Raw genomic sequence first — 23926 nt, forward strand, 5'->3', positions numbered from 1 at the left:
TATATTATTATTATTATTATTATTATTATTATTATTAGCCATATGGTGCAAGGAAGCCTGAGGCTTTTGCTGCACCAGCAAAAAAAAAAAAAAATTCTGAGTTACCCTGAGAGAGAGAGAGAGAGAGAGAGAGAGAGAGAGAGAGAGAGAGAGAGAGAGAGAGAGAAGAGGGAGGGGGGGAGGGGGTCAGAAATAGAAGGGAATCACCAAGAAAGAGAAGAATGATGATATCCAGCTCAGGACCCTGGGTGTGCCAAGCCCATACTCACCAGATGTGAGCCCCTGGGGGTAATATACCCTTTGATGTAAAATTAAGGGCCTGTTTTCAGTTTTATGTTTATGGACCAGAAACTCTGGGGAGGGAGTGAGATGACATTGTTGAGATGTTAGAAAATGTTCCCCCAAAAAGCATTGACTCTTGCAGTAAAGTCTGTAATAGTGTATATTCCAGGATAATGAGATGTATGTGTGCTGTGTATTTTCCTCATTTTCTGGATTTTATCCCAGACTGCCTTAGAGTCTGGGTAATAGAAGTAAAACATATCCAGGATCCCTTTTGGCTTTGACAGACAATGTAGTGTGCTTTGGCTCATGCACATTTAAAGGCTATTAGACTGGGATAATTAAAAAGTCATTAGGTGGATATTTTCAGAATATCCCCCAGGCTTTTTTTGTGCCCTTTTTTGCTATCATACATTCTGAATTCCACCATGGTTGTCCCTCTGTATAAGGCAATGGTCAGGCCACGCCTTGAGTATTGCGTATGGGTCTGGAGGCCTCATTTTAGGAAGGATGTAGATTTGCTCGAGCGGGTACAGAGAAGGGCAAGATTGGTGAGGGGAATGAAGGGATCCTCTTACCAAGAGAGGCTTAAGTTCTGCAAATTGCAGTGGCTGGAGACTAGGCACTTGCGTGGTGATCTGATTGAGGTGCATAAGGCCTTGAATGTGTTGAGCACGCTGAATTCTGATGGAATCCTTCCACTTGTTCAGATTATGAACCTAAGGGGGCTTAAATTCAAATTAAGAAAAGACAGATGTAGAATAGAATTGGTGGAAACTGGGTGGATGATTTTTGGGATTACAATTGCAGCTGAACAGACAATGCTTTCTGTGAAGTATGTGACTGCATCACTGAAAGGATCCTGACGGACTGTAGCGATGTCAAAATTTTACAGATCTTGAAAGGCATTCCAGTCAGCCTGATCACCCTTCCACCACAGTAACCTAAAAAAAGACACAGTCTCCCACTATGTAAGCAGGTTATCACAGGGAAGTGATCACTTCCATACGGGTTCTCCTCAGCCATCTAAAAGTAAGTGAAGGAAGGATAAAAGAGGAGTAGATAGAAAGATCAATAGCAGAAAATGTATGGGTAGGCATGTGGTTTGGTTTGATTTTGATTTTATTGGTGCAAAAACAACTACGGTTATAGTGCACCAAGAAAAGATTAAAATATCAACAAAGATAAATTCTGGTAACATTTAAAAAGGTTACCTTGTCAAACTGATATATATATATATGCCTATAAAAGGCAGTATAAGTTTAAAAGTAAATTATCCAATTTAGATATGTGTGTATATATTAATAGCTTGTAAAAACTTAAAAACTGCTGAAACATGGTCATTGTCTGATAAAATCTGACTGAGTGTATAAGGCCCAGTCGGATGAGTAAAAGCAGTAAAATATATATTGCGAATACGGATAAAATTAACGCAATCTATTAAAATATGCTTTATTGATAAAATGGTGTCACAAGACTCGCACATAGGAGGGTCATCTGCCCTCAGCAGAAACAAATGTGTTAGATTACTGTGTCCTATGCAGAGTCGAGCAAGAACAACCTCCTCGCTATGATTCCTGCGCAGACTGCTCTGCCATGTTTCTTTACAGGCTTTATCTGGTATAATTTATTAGTTCTCTCTCAATGCCATAGTTCTTGCCATTGGGAATATATCTTATTGTGCATTATTTGCCTGTAGTCTGTACAGGGGACTGACAGGCAAAGATTATTAGTGGGGAAATGATTTGGCTGACACTGCTGATTTGGCTGCAGTGTCAGCCAAATCAATTCCCCCCCCCCATCCCAATGTGGCTAGGAATCCAGCAGAAGTGGATATCACACTTGTGTTCTTAAAGAGAATGTATCTTCTGCTGAACCCGACTGAGAACTGTATGGGAGTTGTGTCTCAAAGATAATAAAGCCTGTAATACACTCAAAGAATCAGAATATATTATTGACCTTTGGCATTGACAAGTTTGAATGTGATCCAAGGCTAACTCTATAGCATGCAGCTCAGTGTATATGCTGGATTCAGGAAGAATCTGCTGAGATATTATAGTGTTCGGAAAGACAACAGCAGATCCTACACACGATTCCGACTTCGAGCTATCTGTGTAAACTGGCAGGAAGTCGGAGTGCTCAGCTCAGTGTGCCGAATAGACCTGCAGCTCAGTATGCTGCAGGTAGACAGAGGATGGACTCTGAGACTTTACCCATTTCTTAAGGGAAAAGTCACATGATGGGGTATGAGCATGCCAGGGTGGAAGAGTTTGCTATGGTGTTTGTGCAACCTTGTCTACCATGATGTTAAACTCTCCGAGTAGCTCTTGGACACGAATACCAAAAGGTCGGTTGGCAGTCTGATGGGTATTGTACAAATTTTCCCAATGTGGCTCAAAAATGGATGTCCATGTAGGATGGTCTGGCAGAGATTTCAGCTTTAAAGCATAGTTTAAAGACAACTGCTTATGTCAAAGCGAAAACGGTGGTTCGTTGGCTTCGACGTATAAGCTCTGCACAGGAGATGTTCGAAATGCTCCAGTAGCGATACGGATAGCCTGATGATGGACAGGGTCCAGCCATCGAAGGACGCTGTCTCTGGCTGAGGAGTATACCTGGGACCCGTAATCTAGTTTGGATCATACAAGTGTATGGTAAATACGTAGTAAGGTGCACCTGTCTGCTCCCCAGCGTGTAGAGAATAGAGAGCGAAGAATATTTAATCCTCTCGTGCTTCATACGGAGTTGACGAACATGTTCTAGAAAGGTCAACTTTTAATCAAACACGAGTCCCAATAATTTTGTGTCTGACACTACTGGAATAGCATTTTGTCCGAGCCTTAATTCAGGTTCAGGATGAAGATTACGCTTACGACAAAAGTGTATTCAAATGGTCTTCTGCGGCGAGAACTTGAATCCATTAGCAAGTGCCCAGGAATTAAGGCAATTAATGGCTTGTTGCAGTTGTCTTTCAATAACCCTCATGTTGCATGACTGACAAAATATGCTAAAGTCATCAACATAGAGGGCACTGTTTACAGTTGGAGGAAGTTGTTCTGTGATGGAATTTACTTTGATATGGAGAAAGCGTATGACACAACTTGGAGATTTGGGATCTTAAGAGATTTGTGTCACGTTTTAAGTGTCACGCAAAAAGCGTGACACTTAAAACTGATCCTTGTGGTACTCCCTCCTCTTGACAAAAGGAGTGAGACAGTAAAGATCCCACATGAACTTGGAAAGACCGGTTGGCAAGAAAATTTTTAATAAAAACGGTGAGATGCCCTCTAAGGCCAAGGCTATACAAATCTCTTAAGATCCCAAATCTCCAAGTTGTGTCATACGCCTTCTCCATGTCAAAGAATACTGATACCAAATGTTCTCATTTTAGGAAAGCATCCCGGATGGATGTTTTCAGTCTAATTAAATGATCAAGAATGGATCTGTTTTTTCAGAAGCCACACTGGATGCTGGAGAGAAGATTATTCGATTCTAAATACCACATTAACCATTCTCTCCAGGATTTTGCACAAACAGCTAGTCAGAACTATAGGATGGTAATTAGTAGGGAATTTAGGATCCTTTCCTGGCTTTGCAAAGGCAAGCACAATTGCCATGCACCAGGAATCTGGAAATTGCTCTTTTATATAGATTCTGTTATACAGAACAAGCAGGCGATCCACAGATGTTGGTGAGAGGTGTTTAAGCATTTCATAATGAATGCCATCTGGTCCAACAGCACTTGCCTTGGAAAGATAGAAAGCTCTTTTTAGTTCCTGCAGGGTGAAAGGCATGTTGTAGGAACAAAGGCCTTTCGGTGTGAAATTTAGTGCCTGTTTTTCTCTTTTAGGTTTCAGGACCAGGAACTCTGGGGAGTAGGAAGATATTCCAGATATGTTTGAGAATGTTTCCCCAAGAGCACTGGCTATTGCAGATGGCTCTGCAATAGTGCATATTGTAGGATCGGTGAAAGGTGAGATGTATATTTTCCCTTCATTTTTCGAATTTTATCCCAGACTACCTTAATACTGGTAGACTGGGTAATAGATGATGTAAAACAGATCCATGATTCCTTTTGACTCTGATGGCGAATGTAGCGTGCTTTGGCTAGTGCACGTTTGAAGTCTATTAGATTGACAGTGGTAGGATATCGGCGGAATATCCCCCAAGCTTTGTTTTGAGCCTTTTTTGCTGCTGCGCATTGTGAATTCCACCATGGTTTTGGTAAAGGTGGAAACTGGGCAGATGTTTGCGGAATGGTATTGGCAGCTGCATGGATGATATTTTCTGTAGTATAAGTGACTGCATCATTGATAGGCTCCTGACTGACTGCATTAAGGTCAAAATTTGCCTGATGTTGGAAGGCATTCCAGTCAGCCTCACCAGTCTTCCACCGTGGTAACCTGAAAGGAAGACACTGTCTCCTGCTGTGTAAGCAGGTTATCAAGGGGAAGTTGTCACCTCCATATGGGTTCTCCTCCACTTCCAAAGTCAGTGAAGGGAGTAGAGAGGGGAAGCAGATAGAAAGATCAATGGCAGAAAATGTTTGGGTAGGCATGTGGAAGAATGTGTTGGTTCCCACATTTAGAAGGGAGAGGTCATTGTCATTTAGCATATGCTCTATGACTCTTCCCTTCCATTATTGCTAGCACTACCCCACAGGGTGTTATGTCCATTAAAATCCCCAAGAAGTAAGAAAAGGGGAGGCAACTGCGTTTCAAGATCTTCCTGGGAGATGTCAGTCCCAGGTGGCAAATAAAGTGAACAGACGGTTAATAGAAATCCCACTGTAAGCCAAATTGCAACAGCCTCTATGCTGGTTGTAAGTAGCAAAGCCTGAACTGGGGTCTGGTTGCCTACAAAGATAGCCACTCCTCCATGAGCAGGACCATCCACAATTCTGTCCTTATGAAATATTGTGATGTTATGCATGGTGGGAGCAAACTGCAAGCAAAATTGCTTTTGCTTGCAGTTTGCATTTGCTCCTGCAAGCAAAAGCAAACTGGCTCATGCTTTTGCAGGAGGGCCTTGATGTCAGTATTTTGCCAGAATCCACGACAATTCCATTGTAGGAATTTAGCCATTATTTTGGCTTGGTAGGTCCATCAGGCGGCTTCCGAGGTGGCGAGGGCTTACTTTTGTCAGTCTTGGATTTATCTTTTTTGCGGAAGTGTGGACGCTGTCCCGTGTCCATTTCTTCCTCTGCAAAGAGTTCCAAGACTGATTTGTCTGGTACCTCCTTATCCTCTACATCCATTCTTTCTGGTATTACTGGTGGATCTTCCAATCTTTTTGGCTTTTCTTTGCCACTTGGTTTTGGTAGTGGTGGAGCACTAGGAGGTACGGATTTAGGAGTGGCAGCTGACTGTGTTTTTTGGGTGGGCTTTTCTGAACTCAATAAATAGTGTGCAATCAGAGTAAATGACTCTCAAGGTGGTACGGTCATCTCAGTTTGTGTACTGATAGTGCACTTAGCAGAAACCTTCTGGGCATATGAAGGTTTCCCGCTATTTATTGGATGGATATGTTTTCTAGCCTCTGAGTAGGAAATATTCAGCTCTGTTTTTAATTTTTGGATTTCTTTTTCATCCTTCCACAGCTGGCATGCTCTAGAGTAGACGGGGTGCTCTCCTTGGCAATTGAGACACAGATCAGTTTTGAGGCCGAACATTCCTTGCTCTCGTGGTCTTTAGCACGACATCGAGCACAGGCAGCCATTCACAAATGGCTGTTACCATGACAAGCTGTTTGTGAATGGCTGTATTTTTGGCATCTAAAACACCTCAGTGGGTTTGGAATATAAATCTTCACTGGGCAGTTTAGATAGCCTGCCTTGATGGAACTTGGAAGCGTGGGGTGTTGAATGTGATGATAAGAACTCGGGTAGGGATGAGATTCCCATCCTTCCGTATCGATATTCTCTTGACAGCTGTCACTCCTTGGTCTTTCAATTCAGAGCAGATCTCTTCTTCGGAGACACGAAGAAGGTTCCACTCTGATATAACATCTCGTGAAAAATTCAGAGTTTTGTGGGGGGTTACGGTAATAGGTATTCCCCCTCTGGATGTACAGTTCAGGATTTTTGCCACTTGTTTTGCGCTGGAAGCTTTGACCAAAAGGTCACCAGAACGACGCAGTCGTTTAACGGATTTTTGTGATCCTGCCAACCCTTCAAATCCTTTCTGGATAAAGAAGGGTGACATCTTTCCGACTGACTGCTCTCCAGTGGAATGGAGAATGAGGAAGAGTGGCATCACTGATGGTGGTGTGTCTTCAGTTCTGGCTCTTTTTACAGAGGTGTTTTCCGTGCTATCATTTCGGTTAGGTAGGGGCCCTTGTTAGCGCCCCAGAAGGAAGAGGATTTAAGTTACTCATAGGAGTAAAAAAAAAATTTCAGATGCCCTAAATACCTCACCCACCACGGAGCCCTACGAGGGGATGCCCAGTTCGCTCAGGAGCATCATATCCACATTTCCAATAAGCCTTGATCCCATCCCAGGACCAAAGGGAGGGAGACTTATTGGAACACAGTTGACCCTAGCAGTAAGAATCACCTGCCGATTGATCCCAGTAGGGCTGGTTCGGGACCACCCATTTTGTTGAAGCAGGGTCCAAAATGGTGTATTAAGGCTGGGCCCCTCAACCACCAGGATCCCCCCTTTCCGAGTTTCCATGGGTCACGGCGCATGGCTGCACACGCCGGATTCCAATGATGTAACCCTGGAACCAAGGTATGGACGTTAGATCCCAGTGATGCTAATCTAGAAGACCAACAGCATCACTGGGAGGTCCCCTCACCACATACAGGTGCCCACGTCAAGGGGGAACATGTGGAAGAAGGCGTTTGTTCCCACAGTTAGAAGGGAGAGACCACTGTCAGTGATCATATGCTTTATGACATGTCCTCTTCCATTTATGTCAACACTACCCCACAGGGTGTTATGTCCATTAAAACCCCTAAAAAGTAAGAAAGTGGGAGGCAATTGCATAACAAGATCATCAAGGTCTTTCTTAGAGATGTCAGTCACAGGTGGCAAATAAACAGAGCAGACTATTAATAAAACCCCACTGTAAGGCAAATTGCAACAGCCGCTATGCTTGTTGTAAGTTGCAAAGTCTGAAATGGGGTCTGGTTTCGCACAAGGATAGCTAGTAATACATGGCAGGACCATTCACAATTCTGTTCCTTATGGATAACAGTAATGTTACAAATGGCGGGGTCATAATTTGCCTTTACATATTTTCTCCTTTAAGCAAAAGCAGGCTGGTTCATTTTTTTGCAGGAGTGCCATAATGTCTTTTGCATTTCATTGGAATCCATGACAATTCCACTGTAGGAATTTAGCCATTACTTGGGGTTGGTGGATCTGTCAGTTAGCTTCTGAAGTGCTGAGGGCTTATTTTTCTCAGTCTTGGATTTATCTTTTTTGGGAAAGTATGAATGCTATCCTGTGTCCATTTCTTCCTCCAAAAAGAGTTCCAAAACTGTTTTGCCAGGTACTTCCTTGGTTTTTACTTCCATGTTTTCTTGTACTACCTTTGGTGGTTGATTTTTCCGTGCAGTTACTTTTCTGCTCGAGCTTTGTAATGCTGGTGCACAAGGAGATACTAATTTGGGAGTGGCAGCTGACTGAGTTTTCTGTGCAGGTTTCTCTGAAGTCAGTAAGCAGCAGGCAGTGGGCATAAATGACTCTATTGGTAGTACATTCATTTAGGTTTGAGTCTCAAAAGAACATTTCTTGGCAACCTTTTCAGCATGTTACCTTATTGTTATTTACTGCTTTTCTGGCCTTCTGATATGAAATGTTCAGCTCTGCCTTAAGTCATTGTATTTCTTTTTCTTTTTTCCACCTCTGGCATGCTTGAGAGTATGCAGGGTGCTCATCCTGGCAATTAATGCCGCTGTGGGTGTTGAATCCCAGTGATACTAATCTGGAGGACCAGCAGCATGTACAGGTGCCCAAGCTGAGGAGACAGGTGGCAGTGTTGTTGCCTTGCTACTGTTCCAAAACAAAATGGGACACTGCAAGAGGGAAAGAATATTACAAGGTGGGGGGTAGTTGCCAAGATGATGGTGCAACAGACTCTACTGACAGATGGAAATCAGCAAAAAGCTCACATATCTGAATGCCAAAGGGTCGGTTAGCTGTATGGTCAGGTAACTATTTGTGTCAAAGCATACGTTAAAGATAATACATACAGTAAACAGAAAGAGATGGCTCATTTTTTTCAACATAATATGCTGTGTGAATCAGAGGCATACAAAAAGCCCCAGTTACTATATGGCTGGCTTAGTGATGTATAGAACCCAGCCATCATATAGCACTGTTCCTGGCTAAGGGACAAACCTGACATCTGTAATCTATTGAGATCATCTTATGGCTCTATATAACAGTAAAAGTGTACACCTATCTGCACCCCAAGAAGTAGAAGAGACAGCATGAAGGATGTTGATGTCTCTCATACATTTGGTCTGTAAGGCATATTTGACAGTCCCTAACTGGCAAATATGCTTTAGAAAAGTCAGCTTCTTATCAAAGAAAAGACCAAAAAATTCATGTCTTATGCTACCAGGATGACATTTATATTTAATCTCAGTTCTGGATCTGAATGAGCATTGTGCTTACAATGGAAGTGTACACAAACTGTATTCTGTGTAGAAAACCTGAAACTATTTATCAGTGGCCACTGGCTAAGATGGTTAATCACCTGCTGCAACTGTCTCTTAATTATGTGCATGTTGCATGACCAAACAAAGATACTGAAGTCATCCACATAAATGGCACTATACACCATGGGAGGAAGTTGTTTTACAATGCAGTTACTTTTAATTGCAAAGAGTGTAACGCTTAAAGCAGAACCATTTAACACACCTTCCTTTCAGCTTCTCAATTACCAGGAATGATCTTCTCTTAATGCTCAGTTGCTGCACTAGGTAGACATGCTCATAGCTGTAATGATAATCTGGAAATCAAGTAGATTATTACTGGGAAGTCTCCTCAAAAGGCCAAGGAGGGAACATAAAGTGTACATTAAACTGAGTGAAAGAAAGAATAAAAAGATAGAAGAAATGCAGAGATGCATGTCGTGTCTCTCTCTCATTTACATAGAGTAATTATTAGTAATCACAATCCTTTAAATGGTCTATGTAAGAGAAAGTAGAAGAAGAATAAAGTTAAACAAATGGCTAATATACTTGTAGAAAGGTTGAGAATTTATAGAAATAGAAAATGTCAAACTCACCTGTATTAAAATCGACACCAAAATCTTCTTGGTTGTTCCCGCCAACTATACTATAAATTAGCTGCCTACCATCAGGACTATCTGCCAACACAGTCAGAACAGGAGAATGAGCAGGAAGACTTTCAGGAACAGAGATGTTGTAAAACTGTTTAGGAAATACTGGCATATCACGATTAATAAGGCGAATAGGAACTGCAACAGTGCTCCTTAATGAAGGCTCACCTATACAAAGTAAAATTTACAACAAAATACCCAAATGTAATAACCAAATGTATAAATTAATTAACTTTGTTTACTTTTTAGGACAAACTATAAGAATGTAGTCAACGTACTTTTCTCTAAAGTTTTTGTTCACAATTATAAACTTTTTTACCAACCATTTTTTTTTACCAACCATAAATTACCAACCATTATAAACTTTTATTGAAATAAAATAAAATAGATTAAAATTGCTAATAATAATAATAATAATAATAATAATAATATGATAAAATAAGTAAAATGAATAGTATAATTAAACCGGATAAAACTGATAAAATAAGATAGACTGTCTGTACAATAAAATAAAATATATATACAATGAAATAAAACAATGTAGATCATGGGATAAACGCGATAAAACACCGAAGCTTTTAGAGGCATCTGCTTCCTTTATCAATAGTAAAGCTTAATGCACAGTACATTATCAAATATCAGCAGGCTCACGGTTCACAGCATGTGTTTCCACAGGAGCATGGGCAGTACTCTCCATATGCACACTGGAACCAGAAATGGCTCGGGAGAGTGCTAGGTGGAAACATTCAGTCGTCTAAAAACCACAGCTTTGAAGAGGGGATGAATGCAGACTCTCCTGTCTCTATTAATAGTGTTATGCTCAGAGGAGCAAATTTGCAAGCTTTCGAGCCACTTGTGGTCCCAAAATCTGTATGACCAGATAAAACTGATAAAACTTATTTTATTTTATCAGTTTTATCCGGCTTAACTGTACTATTCATTTTACTTATTTTATCTTATAAGTTTATAACGGTTGGTGTAGCATCATTGCAGTCATTATGAACATTCCCAATCCCAGAGGCCTATTAGAAGAATTCTCTAAAGTTTGTTATGCTCATTTATTTTTAACTATAGAGGGCAAAGGCCACAGCATACTGTATATTACATTATGAAAGTTAGTTTGTTATTTTTCATTTTGCATTAAGGTCATATAGGGACCTTCCACTAATTTTTGGGTGGATAGTGGTCAGTGTCTGAAATATGATCCTTTTGGAGTTTACAAGTGCTAGCATTCCCTGAGAAGGTACAGCTTGTAGGTTTCCTGTTTTTATCCTTTATTTTTTACTTTCATTTATTGTGGATATGGTATTTTCCCTTTGGTGGATGTTAGTGTGCACTTCCTTGGGTGAAGAAGTCATGCATTTGCACTGCTGCAGTGACTTTTTTTCCCTTAATTTTATGATTTGATCTTAGCACAGGTAGTAGAAATGCACAAGCCAAGATAACATTAATTTGCCATATTAATTATTGTTCATTTTTTCTCCAAGTCTTGGAGATAGTATACTTATTAATTTTTTTTGAAACAGAAAATATCATATAGGAATATAATATAGTATTAGTAATGGCCATATGGTGCAATGAAAGACTAAGGCTTATGCTGCACTAACCAAAAAAAAAAAAAAAAAAAAGAAAAATACGGAAGAATCTGGCACGAGTACCAGATGCTTCTGTATGTTCAGGTGAAGCATCTGGCACGAGTGCCACGCGATGCGTGTCACCAGTGTCATGTTTCCGTATGTTCGGGTTATGAACTTCGCTGTTAGAAATGTCACGTAGTGTTAATATTTGATTAGCCGATTATTCAATTTTATGGATGCGTAATTAAAAACAAAAAAAGAAAAGTTGTTTGGTTTTGGAAAAGGCTGAATAATAAGTATATCGGGGGTGTGGGGGAAGGAACTCCCACAAAAACGAGAGGGGGACAAAGCCCCCGGGGGAAAAATCCCCCTATTTGCATATTCGATTGCTAGTGACTTACATTTTTGTTTCCCTTGGTTGAGACGGGTGTCTGTTATATTGGGTGATTTTTTCCTGTGAAATATTAGTTCGAAAATGTTGGGTTGTTTAGAAAATATAATTCGATTTATGAGGTGAGTAGTTTTCTGTCTTTTTAGCATTTCTGTTGACGGGCATCGGCAATTTTCAGCATGAAATCATGTAGTTATCAGTGATTATTCGATTGCTTGTGATTTATTTTTTGCTTTGCCTTGGTTAAGTGCAGGTGTCTCTTCAACTGGGTGATTTATTCCTGCAAAATATTAGTGTGAAAATGTTGGGTCATTTAGAAAACATAATTCCATTGATAAGGTGAGTGATTTCTGTCCTTTTAGCATTTCTGTTGACAGGCATCAGCAATTTTCAGCGTTAGTGTTTGTGAAATCATCCGGTCATCAAGAGTTGCACGCGGTGTTAAATTTTTGTTTCAAATAATATGCTAATTACTTGTTTTTTAATGTTCGGGCAGAAAAACAGGGGATCGGGATCCCCTATCCCCCATATAGTAATGTACGGACAAAAAGAATCAGTGGTTGCACATGGTGTGCATTTTTTTTTGAAAACATTGCCATATGGCCTTTTCTTTTTCTTCATTTCAGCTCCGATTTTGTGGGGAGAAAGCGGGGTTAGGGTGGCAGCCCCCAACAAAAAAAAAGAAAAAAAGAAGCATTTCTGTTCACTCGCATCAGCAATTCTTGCTGTTAATGCTCGCAAAATAGTCTAGTAATGTATGGGCAAGAAGAATCAGTTGTTGCATGTAGTGTGAATTTTTGTTCCTTGTTTTTTTTAAAAATTGCAGTTTTTCCTTTTCTTTTTCTTCATTTCAGCTCCACTTTTGTGATATCTCGTGACATATTGTGATCCCTGAATAACGTACATTTTTGTTACTTTCTTTTTAAAAATTGCCATTTCCCATTCGTTCTATTTTTCTTTTTGATTTTCCACATTGTTGTTGATCTACAATAAAAATTGTTGATTTTCCGTTCCATTTCTATCGTGAAATTTCCTTAAAAATTACCGTTTTGCCTTTTTTTTTTTTATTCTTTTTGGCCAATCTCATTGTTAATGCTCATAAAATATAGCATAGAAAAATGTGCAGTTTTATTTGTTTTATTTTTAATAATTGATCATTTGCCATTCCTTTTCTTTCGCAAAATTTCCTTTTAAATTACCTTTCCCCCTTTTTTTAATTCTTTTCGGCTCTATCCGACTTATTTAAACGTCATGTGACATTTTGTGATCTCCGAAAAACATTTATTTTTGTAACTTGAATTTTTAAATTTATTGGATTTATCCTTTGTTTTTAGCTGGCATATTTGTTGCTGTGCCCTCTGCCATCCGCCGGGCGAGGAGAGGAGGGGAGGGGGAACACAGTGAGTGGGCGGAGTCAAACCCGTCAATCACTGTTTCTCCCCTCTTTTCCTCGTCGGAATTTTGAAGGGTGCACCATAAACTAAGTCTTTACCGGAAATAGATAACCTATGCATTTCCGTATTCATCCAGCTTACATTTGAATCTCCCCTAACTGTCAGCCTCCATCACCCATGTAGGTAACTTATTCCAGTAATTTATAACTCACTGGCTAAAACAAAACTTCCTGAAACCCAGTCTAAACATCTCCCCATAACTTTAATTTATGGTCCCTAGTCTGAGAATCATTTATAACCATGAAAATTTCATCCTCATTCATTTTTCTTTTGCCTATTAGAGCATAAAAAACTCAATCAAGTCTCCTCTAAGGTGACTAGTTTTAAAGCTGTGCAACCCACATATTTGAAGTCTTTCCTCATATGGATGTTCTTTTGCCAATCTCACCAGGTGAGTGAGTTACCCTCTTGTTTTATTATATTCTATTATATATGTTATTATTATTCTATTATAATTATGTTCTCTTGACAGAATTACACAAAAATATGACATCCTAATAAACATGGTATCTAGATGGCACAATATGTGGACAGTTTCTGCTTATATTCCTGCCTGTCATTTTCAATGCTAATCCAGCTCTGCATATTTAAATTTTTTACTTTTTTTTCCCCTTTCTGTAATGTTAACACAAGCTCCTAGTCTTTATCTACCATAATGTCTTGTTTCCCATTCCCCTCAGTTATTGACTGTGCTCTTTATTTAAAATTAAAGGCACTTAATTTGTTATGTTTTGTTCATCGAGGGAGGAGATGAAAAGGTTTTATCATGAAAACTATCTTTTAATCATTGTAATCCAACCATCTTATTGTCTATTACGATATTAGAGGTGAGACAGATTTCTTATTTTTTAAAATTCTTGTAGCATTTTAAGAATAGACTCTTTACATGACATTCTGCTAGAGTCCAGGTATCGTTTTATTCATATAGTCAAGCCATAATAGTGTGAAGTTAATGATATTTTGGTTCTTACCGCAATTTCATTATGAGGTTCTTCAGATAATTCATTCAGGGATGAGAGGAAGAGGTGTCCTATGTTTTAAGCAAATTTTTAATGTGATCAATAAGTCTGTTACAAATTCTAACTTGTTTGAGGAAACTGCACTTAGGCGACTGTTGTACCATTAATTCAAGTTATTATATAGTGAGTTGGCAGTGACAGTTTCAGGGAGCAGATGCACTTTTTAACACTCATGGGTTTTGCTAGTTTTGGGTTAAAACTCAAGTATTAGGGTAATTTGATTAATTTCTATAATACTGTAAATTGAAAAGGTTAATTTTTGAAATTTTATGAATTTTATTCATGTAAAATATTTTTTTAAGTTTAAATTCTGAGTTTCAATAGTTTTAATTTTACTTAATTTCTGTAGTATTTTTAAAATTTCATTTCAGTGAAATTTTTGTAATTAATTGTGCAACATTTTGTAAGTTAAATTTTTAATAATGGTTGTTACAAAAAAAAAAAAAAAAAAATCCATTCTGAATTCTTCATAACATGCTATTATAATATATTGAGACTGGCTATAGATGATTTCCTTGTGGGTCATGAGTTCACTGCTTCTTTTGTATATTTATTAATGATATTGATGAAGGTATATCAGACTTAATATCTAAGTTTGCAGATGACACAAAGGTTGACAGGGTGGTTAATGACTATTATCAGGGTAAGCTAATACAAGAAGATCTAAAAAAATTAGGCAGATTGACTGAGAAATGGAAGTTGGAGTTTAACATTGACAAATGCAAGGTGCTACATATGGCTGGCAGTAATCCCAGATTAATGTACCAACTGCAAAGTACTGAAATGCAAGGAAACTGCAAGGAAATGAAAATGAAAAATGAAAAGACCTAGGGGTAATTGAGCAGTCATATATGAAGTTCTCTAAACAATGCAGAGAGGCTGCCAGGTCAGTTCATGGGGTCAAGGATTTACAGAAATTTTGCTGGCAGAGACAAGGAAGTGATTATCTCATTGTATAAGGCAATGGTTAGGCCACATCTTAAGTACAGCACGCAGGTCTGGAGGCCTCATTTTAGGAAGATGTAAATCTGTTAGAACAGGTGCAGAAAAGGGCAACAAGACTGGTTAAAGGGTGGTCTTACCAAGACAAGCTTCAATTCTGAAAACTGCAGCACCTAGAGACTAGACAGATGCAAAGTAATCTGACTGAGGGGTTTAAGGCTTTGAATGAACTGAGCACTCCTAATGCTGATGGCATTCTTCCTCTTGCTCAGACTACATATAAGAGAGCATAATATCAAATTGAGGGAGGATGGTTGCAAGGTAGATGTGTGAAAATTTGCCTTCATCTAGCAGTTAGTTGATTGTCAGAACAAACAGCAGTCTAGTGTTGTATAAGTGGATAGCTTGAATAAATTCAAGAATGAACTAAATAAATTATTAGAGGGGTGTATGGGTATTTTTTCTGGTTGGTGCTGTATAAGTTTTCTTTCTTTTGCATTGTTGCCACTGCTAACATTATACTAATTTAATTAATTAGTAATTGTATATTATAATTCTCCAAATGTTTTAGGACATTATGTTTCCATCTTCTCTGTATAAATAACTAAAAAAAAAAAAAAAACTTAGATATCTACATACTGCAGGCTCCTCTAGTTACAACTTGCTAGATGTAAAAAAGCTAAAGAAAGCGATGAGAAAAGGAAGAAATAGTTCCATCATTCTCCCCAATCCCTAATAGTTCAAGCATTAAATCTTTAAAAAATCTGACAACTTCAATTATAACATGAAGACATGCTGGTAAATATTTCCTAACATCCTTCTTCTGGAAACCATCAATTGCCTTATTAGTAAATTCAAGCAACCTATTAAACCATGCCCCCCTCCTAGAAAGTAATGGCATAAAAGATGTGTTAGACCTGATAGTAGGACAAGCCTATTTTTCCACCAATAAGGAACACTACATTCAATAAAGAAACATAAGTACATGGAAGTCACTCTCTCTGCTTTAAGCTGAATTATAATGAAAGATTTAGAACATTTAGGAATTGATTCTTCACCCACCTCTTCCCTTAAAATATTGTTAACATTTGTGGAAATTATTTTACTAATTTGAAGACAGGGTGAAGGACTTTGCCATAAAACCAGTTAGCTGTCAAATCTGTTAAAAAAAGAAGTAATGAAATTAGTCTCTATGGTATGCAGACATTAATTACAATTGATGTTAATTTTCCTTAAAAAAATGCATTAATAAGGCAAATATACACATCATTGTTAAAAATAAGGTTTAAATTTACGTTATCACCTGTGTATATTGCAAATGCCTTGAATGTAAATCTCCAGGTTCATTTTCTGCCTACACCAAAGATTGCAAAAATTGTAAAGCAGTTATTAAACAGTGCAAATGAGACTCTGAACAGGCTAAGAGTAGAAGAACTTGTTTGTCAAAATCAGTATATGAGCATTCTGGCTTCTTGATAAAGCTATTGGCGGCAACTTTCAAAAATCTCTGTCCAAACTGGATGGTTCTTTTGCCACCTCAGCTAAAGATAAAACTGATCTGATAGCATTCTACTTTTCTTCTAACTTGTGTATTGATGATCTGAGTAAGCCACCTTCTACCATTCCCAGTGCACTCCATTCAATGCCTTCTGTAGTCTTCAGTCAAAAGGAGGTCAGAAGAATTCTGAACATTCTTGATGCCAAGGAAGTGCCAGGTCCTGATGGAATTTCTCCACTTGTTCTCAAAACCTGTGCTCCTGACCTTACTCCTGTTCTGTGTTGCCTTTTTGCACTTTTGTATTCCACCAGTGTTTTCCCTTCTGCTTGGAACCAGTCAACATTTGTCTATGTCCAACTTCAAGCTGAGAACCAACTTTTCTTCTTCCTCATTTATTCCATCTATTTATGTTTTCTGGAATAGCCTTCATTCACATGGGAAATATGTCTCAATATATTTCCTAAAAATTACACACTACAGATTTTAAATTCTAACGTCAACAAGTATATTTTTCATCTTCTCAACCTTTAACCCACACATGATATTAAGTACTATAGGTTCTAATACCTCTCGTTCTTGGGTTTTTCATTAAAAAAAAAAAAAAAAAAATTCATTATGTTCAATCACACATTGTTATAAAATTATTCACGTCTTTATCTTACTCAAAATAAGTTTTGTTAGTTTGCTCCCCATTGAAAGCTAACATATGCCAAATTTTGTTTTCCCACTGCTGTTGTTGCTAACCTAATGTCTGAGAGCATTCATGTTTTCCTGACAACAATATTTGGAGAGTGGATAAGGCGAAAATTAAAATACTACGTATGGATTGAAGTTTAAAAGTACCAATGTAGTTTTTCCATTAAGATAATCTTCAGTAAACCTTTACTGAAAATTATCTTAATGATAATATTTGTTCCCACTCCAGAGAAACAGTTGTTGTTGTTTGGTTTTTAGGAGCATTAGCAACTAAGGCCATATTGCTCCGGGAATATGCAGTGGTCATTCTCTGACCTTTCCACATCCTCCGTATTTGGTGGTGATGGGTTCGAACCCCGGTCTAATCAAAAAGCATGTGCTACGCACTGCTGTTCCTTCCCACCTGGCTACAGAGGCGCCTCCAGAGGAACAAGTTCCACTTCCAAAATTATGTTATCTCCGACAGCAAGTGTTCTAAATCCTTTGAGATTCTCACAATTAGAGTTGCATAATCATGGCATTTAGCAGATCATATCATTAAGCATTAATGTGAAGACAACTACAGAGTTCATTTGGTTTCATATAAATGATTAAATTTATGAATATTCAACTTTTGGAAAATTATTTATTGTGGTCATGGAGGAAAATTTCCTTTCCAATTTTTATTGAAGAGAGAACAAGATAATAGCTTTCCATATTGGATAATCTGAAAGCAGCAAATTTTGTTTCAGGTTGGCCATCTGCAAAAAATTAAAAGAATGATTAATTTTTGCTGATGGCCAACCTAAAAAGCCTGGAACTGTAATTGAAAGTGGATACCACATAAATATAAGGAAATAGGAGGACCAAAGCAAACTTTTAATGTACGATAAAGTAGCACAAAAAATCTAAGGCAGTTGATGTGGATGGCCAGTACAATGTTGAGTCAGTTTGGTGTGCCATAATCACTGGAAAAGCAAAAATGAGAGTAGGAGTGGCTTATAGGCCTAATGACACTGATGAGTACAAAGAATAACTATACAAAAAAAAAAAAAAAAAAAAAAGAGTGGGCCAGTAAATCAGAATGTTTTATAATGGGAGATTTTAACTTCGCAGATACTGACTGGAACTTGTGGGTTAGTCACTTGCACATAAGCAACACGTGGATTTGTTGGATAACTGTTTTCTAAAGCAGCATGTCAGAGAGGCAACAAGAGGGAACAATACTCTTTGATCTGATTATCAGCAGTTATTATTCATGCATTAAGCATCTGCAGATAAAAGAACCACTAGGTGGCAGTGATCACATTGTATTGATGTGGGATTTACTTAAAGGTGTAACTACTATCAAGGGATTTTGCTTTTGTAAAGATTAGTGGTCTCAGACAGGTTTTAAATTCTATACAGTGGGACAAACCAATGATGTTATTATCTTCAAATTCTAAATGGAAAGCATTAAAGGAATTAATCATAGAAGCTACTATGCTTTTCATACCAACTAAGAAATACACTTTAAGGTAAATGGAGATAAGCCAAATTAATGAGACTCGTGGCAGAGAAGAAAAATGTGTGGGATGCATATAAATTAGCCAGTGACACAGAAGCCTATAGTAGACATAAACTAGTCTATAATCAAGTCACAAAGGAGGTTAGCCAAGAGAATGCAGGTTACCGGAAATATTTGACAGAGAATGCAAAAAAAACAAAAAAAAAAAAAAAACTTCTTTACGTATGTATACACAAGAGGGAAGGTAATGAATCAAATTAGACCACTTGATACTGATGGTTCAACTACTGATGAACATTGCTCGGGTTGCTAACAAACTGAAAGAGTATTTTGCATTTACACTGACACATGAGGAATTCTGTGGGGAAGTGAAGGCCAGAAGTTCATCAAACTCTAACAGGGAACTATATGATTTTCTAATAACTGAGAGCATAGTGGGAGAGAACTGTTGAAGTCAAACATAAGAAAGGCACTGGGGGTGGATGAGATCTATCCAATTAAGGGAGGCCACAAAGGAAGTAACCAAAACCCTAAACTATAATTATATAATTGCATCTTTGGATTAGGGGAAGTTCCCCGCAGCCTGGAGATCTGCAAATGCATTCCGAATTCACAAAGGGTTTATTATTGGGGAAATCCTGTCTGATCAATCTGATTGGATACTACAATGTAGTCACAAAGGAATTGGATGCAAAAAATAATTTTGATATCATATACTTGGATTTCAGGAAAGCTTTGTGCTGTTGCATATGGAAGATTACATATTGGAACAGTGTGACATAAATGGCAATTTGTGCCTACGGATAAAGGGATGGTTGAGGGCGAGAAGACAGAGAGGGGTAATTAGTGGACTCTTCATGGACTAATGTTAGTAGTGGGGTCCCCCAGGGTAATGGACCCATTATTGTTTTCTATATTTATTGATGATATTTATGAAGGCATATCATGCTTAATGTCCATGTTTGCAGATGATACAAAGGTTGGCAGGGTGGTTAATGGCATTAATGATGGTATGCTACTGCAACAGGATCTAGAAAAGCTAGGGAGATGGCCTGAGAAATGACAATTGAAGTTTAACATTGACAAATGCAAAGTACTGCATATGAGTAGCAGTAACCCCAAAGTAATATACAAACTGTGTGGTACTATACTCAGGGTAGTGGAAAATGAAAAAGACCTGGGGGACATTGTGCAATCAGAAATGAAGTTCTCTTAGCAATGCAGACAGCCTATCAGCATGGCTCATGGCATTTTTTTGTCAATGATATACAGAAATTTTTTTAGCAGGGATAAGTAGCCTACAGCTTGAGTACTGGTACTGAGTCTTGAGTACTGAGGTCTGAAGGATTCCTCATTTTAGGAAGGTTAAGAAACTGCTAAAAAGGGCGATGAGACTGGTGAGGGGAAACAAAGAGATGCTCCTCATAAGTTCTGAAAATTGCAGTGTTTCAAGACTAGGCACCTGTGAGGTGATCTGATTGAAGTGTTCAAGGCTTTGAATGGATTAAAAAAGGTAAATGATGATGAGATTCTTGCTCAAAAATCCGCACATGAGGGGGCACAAATTCAAACTGAGGAAGGACAATTGCAGAATAGACGTATGGAAAACATCAGATGGAATAAACTTCCATTTGATGTTTTGGTAGTTGATAACTCAAATAAGTTCAAGAAAGAAGTTGACAAACTATTACAGGGAATGGATAACTGAAGTGTGAATTTTTTCTTTTTTTTTTTGGTTGATGCTGTTTAAGCTTGCTTTCTTGCATCACTTGCCATTACTAATGCTAATGCTAACAAGTTCAGCCTCTCTATCTCCAGAAAGCCTATGGACACATTTTCCATTTTAAATTGTCACTCCAGTCAACTCTTTTCATTTAAGATTGATGTAATAAAAAAAACATTATCCTCAAAGCACTCTGAGTTTCATACCTGAAATCTAGAACAAGAAGTGAATAATATACAGGCAACCCCCATATAACACGGTACTTCCACAACACGGTTTTGCTCTAACACAATTGATAAATTGCAACAATCCTCGCACAGCACAGTACTTGGTTTCGCTCTAACACAGAGAATTGCAGCAAACTTCACATAACACGGTATTTTTGAGCTTTTGTGTGGCAAAAACCCTGCTATTATGTTGGATATAATTTTTCAACATTTCCATTCTTTTTGTGAATCCTCACTATTCACTCACTAGTCGTTATGCAAAAAAAATTATTGGGAAATACCGGTGTTTTATATTGTTGGGAAATCCCCATGTTAGGTTCTGTGTTCTTGAACTTGTGTTTGTTTGAGATCATAAAAAATTGTGACTTTGAAGCATGCAGTTCATGACTTTTAAAGTTTTTAGAACCCTATTGGAATAATTTTTGTTGAGAATTAAATTTCAGCCCTAAATTATGCCTAAGGAAAGTACAACAACACCACGCAAAAGAAATCTCTAGAATCAAAGATACAAATTTTGCATGTCTCAAAAAAGGAGAAAAGGTATCATATGTTGCAAAAAGTTTAAATTTAAATGAAACAACAATCTGGACTATAAAGAAAAATGAACAGAAAATTCACCAATGAACCAATAATTGAATTGGCACTCAGGAACTATTTCATTTACAATAGCAGTTATTAATAACTCTGTTTGTTTGTTATTTAGGAGCATTAGCAACTAAGGCCATATTGCTCTGGGGATATGCGGTGTTCATTCCCTGACCTTTCCACATCCTCCATATTTGGTGGTCATGGGTTCGAACCCCGGTCTAATCAAGAAGCGTGGTGCTATGCACTGCTGCTCCTGCCCACCTGGCTACGGAGGCGCCTGACGATAGCAGTAAAAAAACAGATCCCATCAGATGGCAACGTAATTAAATAAAAGGAACTAAAAATTTATAACCATTTAAAAGAAAATGGAGAATCTTCGTCAGAATAGTTATAAAAGAATGTTGTATTTTTGTTAGTTTTTGGAATGTAACCCCCTTTTTGTACTGGTTTTTAGCCCCGTATATCACTGTTTTGCAATATACAAGATTATATAGGAACCTAACTAGTGTGTTATACGAGGGTTACCTGTCTCCTAATAAATACATAATAAATACTCTGCAAACATGATTACCAAACTATTAGTGACTAATTTTTATCCTCTGGCCCACAACAGATAAGTGGTCTACTTGCTTACAGTTGCAGGAAATATTACCTAGGGCAAATGTTTTGGATGCTCCAAATTCAGTTCAATGAACACATCAACACACACACAACATAGGAACGTCACCATCTCTGAGGACCACACTTTTATAATTTCGGATCCTAAAGAATGAAATGCTGCACAGCAACTAAAAAGGAAGGACTTTCACATTCAAAAGAATTACTGAAAGCCAGTTAATAGAAATACTGGTGAAAATAAATGGTCCTGTTGTTCTGGATTCCATAGTTTAAGGATAGATGAATTCTGTATAATCCAGAAAAGTTTTAATAATAAATGACATAAAGCTTTCAGAGGTAAATGGGCCCCTTCATCAGCAAATTCTAACAGAATAAAGATGTTAGAGACAAAATTTAACAGATACAGAGTTGTGTGCACAGTGATGCGTGCATGGACACGTGATTAAACATTCAACTATTACATTGATGCTCATTGTTGTTGCACGGATGTGTGTGGATTTGCTGTCAGCGTTTATCCAGTTTCAAGATAGTTACCTCCAAGATAGGGTGTGGCCTCGTGCCCTTGCAGCGATTCATAGTTCTTGAATTGCACAAAATGTTATGTGACTCTAGCCAGAGGTGGTGGCGAAAGTGTAGGGATTGGTCAATCACTTCGTAATCATGCTTGGGGTTAAGGTCATGGTGGGTCATCCAGAAGTGTTCCGCGATTGCGGATTGGTCAGTCTCACCAAGGCGAATTGATCTGTTGTGCTCTGCAAGGTGGTCTTGAAGGCATCTCGAGTTCTCTAATATGTAGCAGTTGCCACACTCTTTGAAAGTTACACGGTACACCACACCACTGCGCAAAAGAGGGGCGACCAGAATCTTCACATTAGAAACCAGAGAACGGAAGCTCCTACCTGGTAGTTGCATGCATTTTATGCGGTATTCCCAGAGGATTTTTGAAATCTGGCATAACATGCCCGGATAGGAGAGGGCGCTGACTCTCTTTAAAAATTACAGCTGTGAATTACAGGCTCTGAAAAAGCGATAAGTGTTTACCTTTTTATTTACATAATTGTTATTTTATATTGTACTTTTTACGTAGTCTTATAGTTATAGTTACGCTGGTTATTTTTATTTTAATTCAGATAAAGAGTTTTTGTGGATCACTACTTAATATATGTAAAACCGTTATTTCATTCGAATCTTGCAGCCATTGTTTTTGTATATAGTGGCTGTAACGTATAATTATATAGCGTAATACACTTCACTGTTTCTATTAGATAGCATAGTATTGACATTTAATTAATTTAATTTATTGATCTTATTAATTTAAAATACCATGCCCCAAACTAGAGCAGCAAAGCAACGGGCACAAAGTGGCAGGAGTGCTCTGAGTCGGGATAGAACTGAGGGGATCGATTCTCCAACGCATCACAGCCTAAAAAAATGTGCAACTTGTGAAATGTCTGCCGAACTCTGTGGAACGGAACATGATATTGCCATGGGGGATGTCTTTGTGTGTACGCGATGTAAGGAGTGTAAGGAAATCAGGCGACAACTCAGTGTTGTTATGGGCCTATATGAGAGCTTGAAGAACATGGTGGATGCCCTCGATGGATCTAAATTGAGGGGATCATCAGGCTCTCAGCTGCCCACATCAACGCCAGAGCTTGCATTTGGTCATCATGCAACACAGCGGCAACCCCCAAGGCAGAATGCACTGTTCCCACAGGAACTAGTAGTTGTTGGTGACTCTATTGTCAGCAAAATGGGGAACATGCTTTGTAAAAAGGATAGGTGGAACAGGACCAGGGTATGTCTGCCAGGGGCAAAGGTTGATGACATTGTAGAGTAGATATCATCTTTTAAGGGCACAAAAGGTGATATAGTTGTACACATTGGCACTAATGATATTAAGAGTAGGAGACCTGCAGAATTACTTAACAAGTACAGGTCACTGTTGAAAAAAAGCCGGGAATTAGGGTTGAATTTGAAAGTGTCTGCAATTCTGCCCAGACACGATAGAAGGGAGTATATGATGAGAGCCTTGTCGATCAATTCAGCCCTGGAAAGTTTGTGCAAGGCTCAAGGGACAGAATTTTTTTCAGCCTGATCTGTACTTGTTAACAGGAGAGACTGCTTC

At 38.3% G+C, this 23926-nt stretch overlaps 1 protein-coding gene across 8 annotated transcripts in view; it reads right to left on the reverse strand.

Annotated features, from left to right (window-relative positions):
• The window catches only part of LOC150081977 (fat-like cadherin-related tumor suppressor homolog), a 1021521-nt gene that overhangs the window by 384936 nt on the left and 612659 nt on the right, over positions 1–23926 (reverse strand). For all 8 annotated transcript variants that reach the window (XR_016547261.1, XR_016547260.1, XM_090379029.1 and 5 more), the window contains one exon: positions 9526–9747. Coding sequence is in view for 6 of the 8 variants with exons in the window: in XM_090379029.1 (XP_090235155.1) it covers positions 9526–9747 (222 nt within the window). In the remaining 2 variants the exon portion in view is untranslated. The remainder of the gene's footprint in view (positions 1–9525; positions 9748–23926) is intronic.

The sequence above is a fragment of the Mastigoproctus giganteus genome, chromosome 8, assembly GCF_048544385.1.
Source record: "Mastigoproctus giganteus isolate SK-2022 chromosome 8, ASM4854438v1, whole genome shotgun sequence".
Classification (NCBI taxonomy): Eukaryota; Metazoa; Arthropoda; class Arachnida; order Uropygi; family Thelyphonidae; genus Mastigoproctus; species Mastigoproctus giganteus.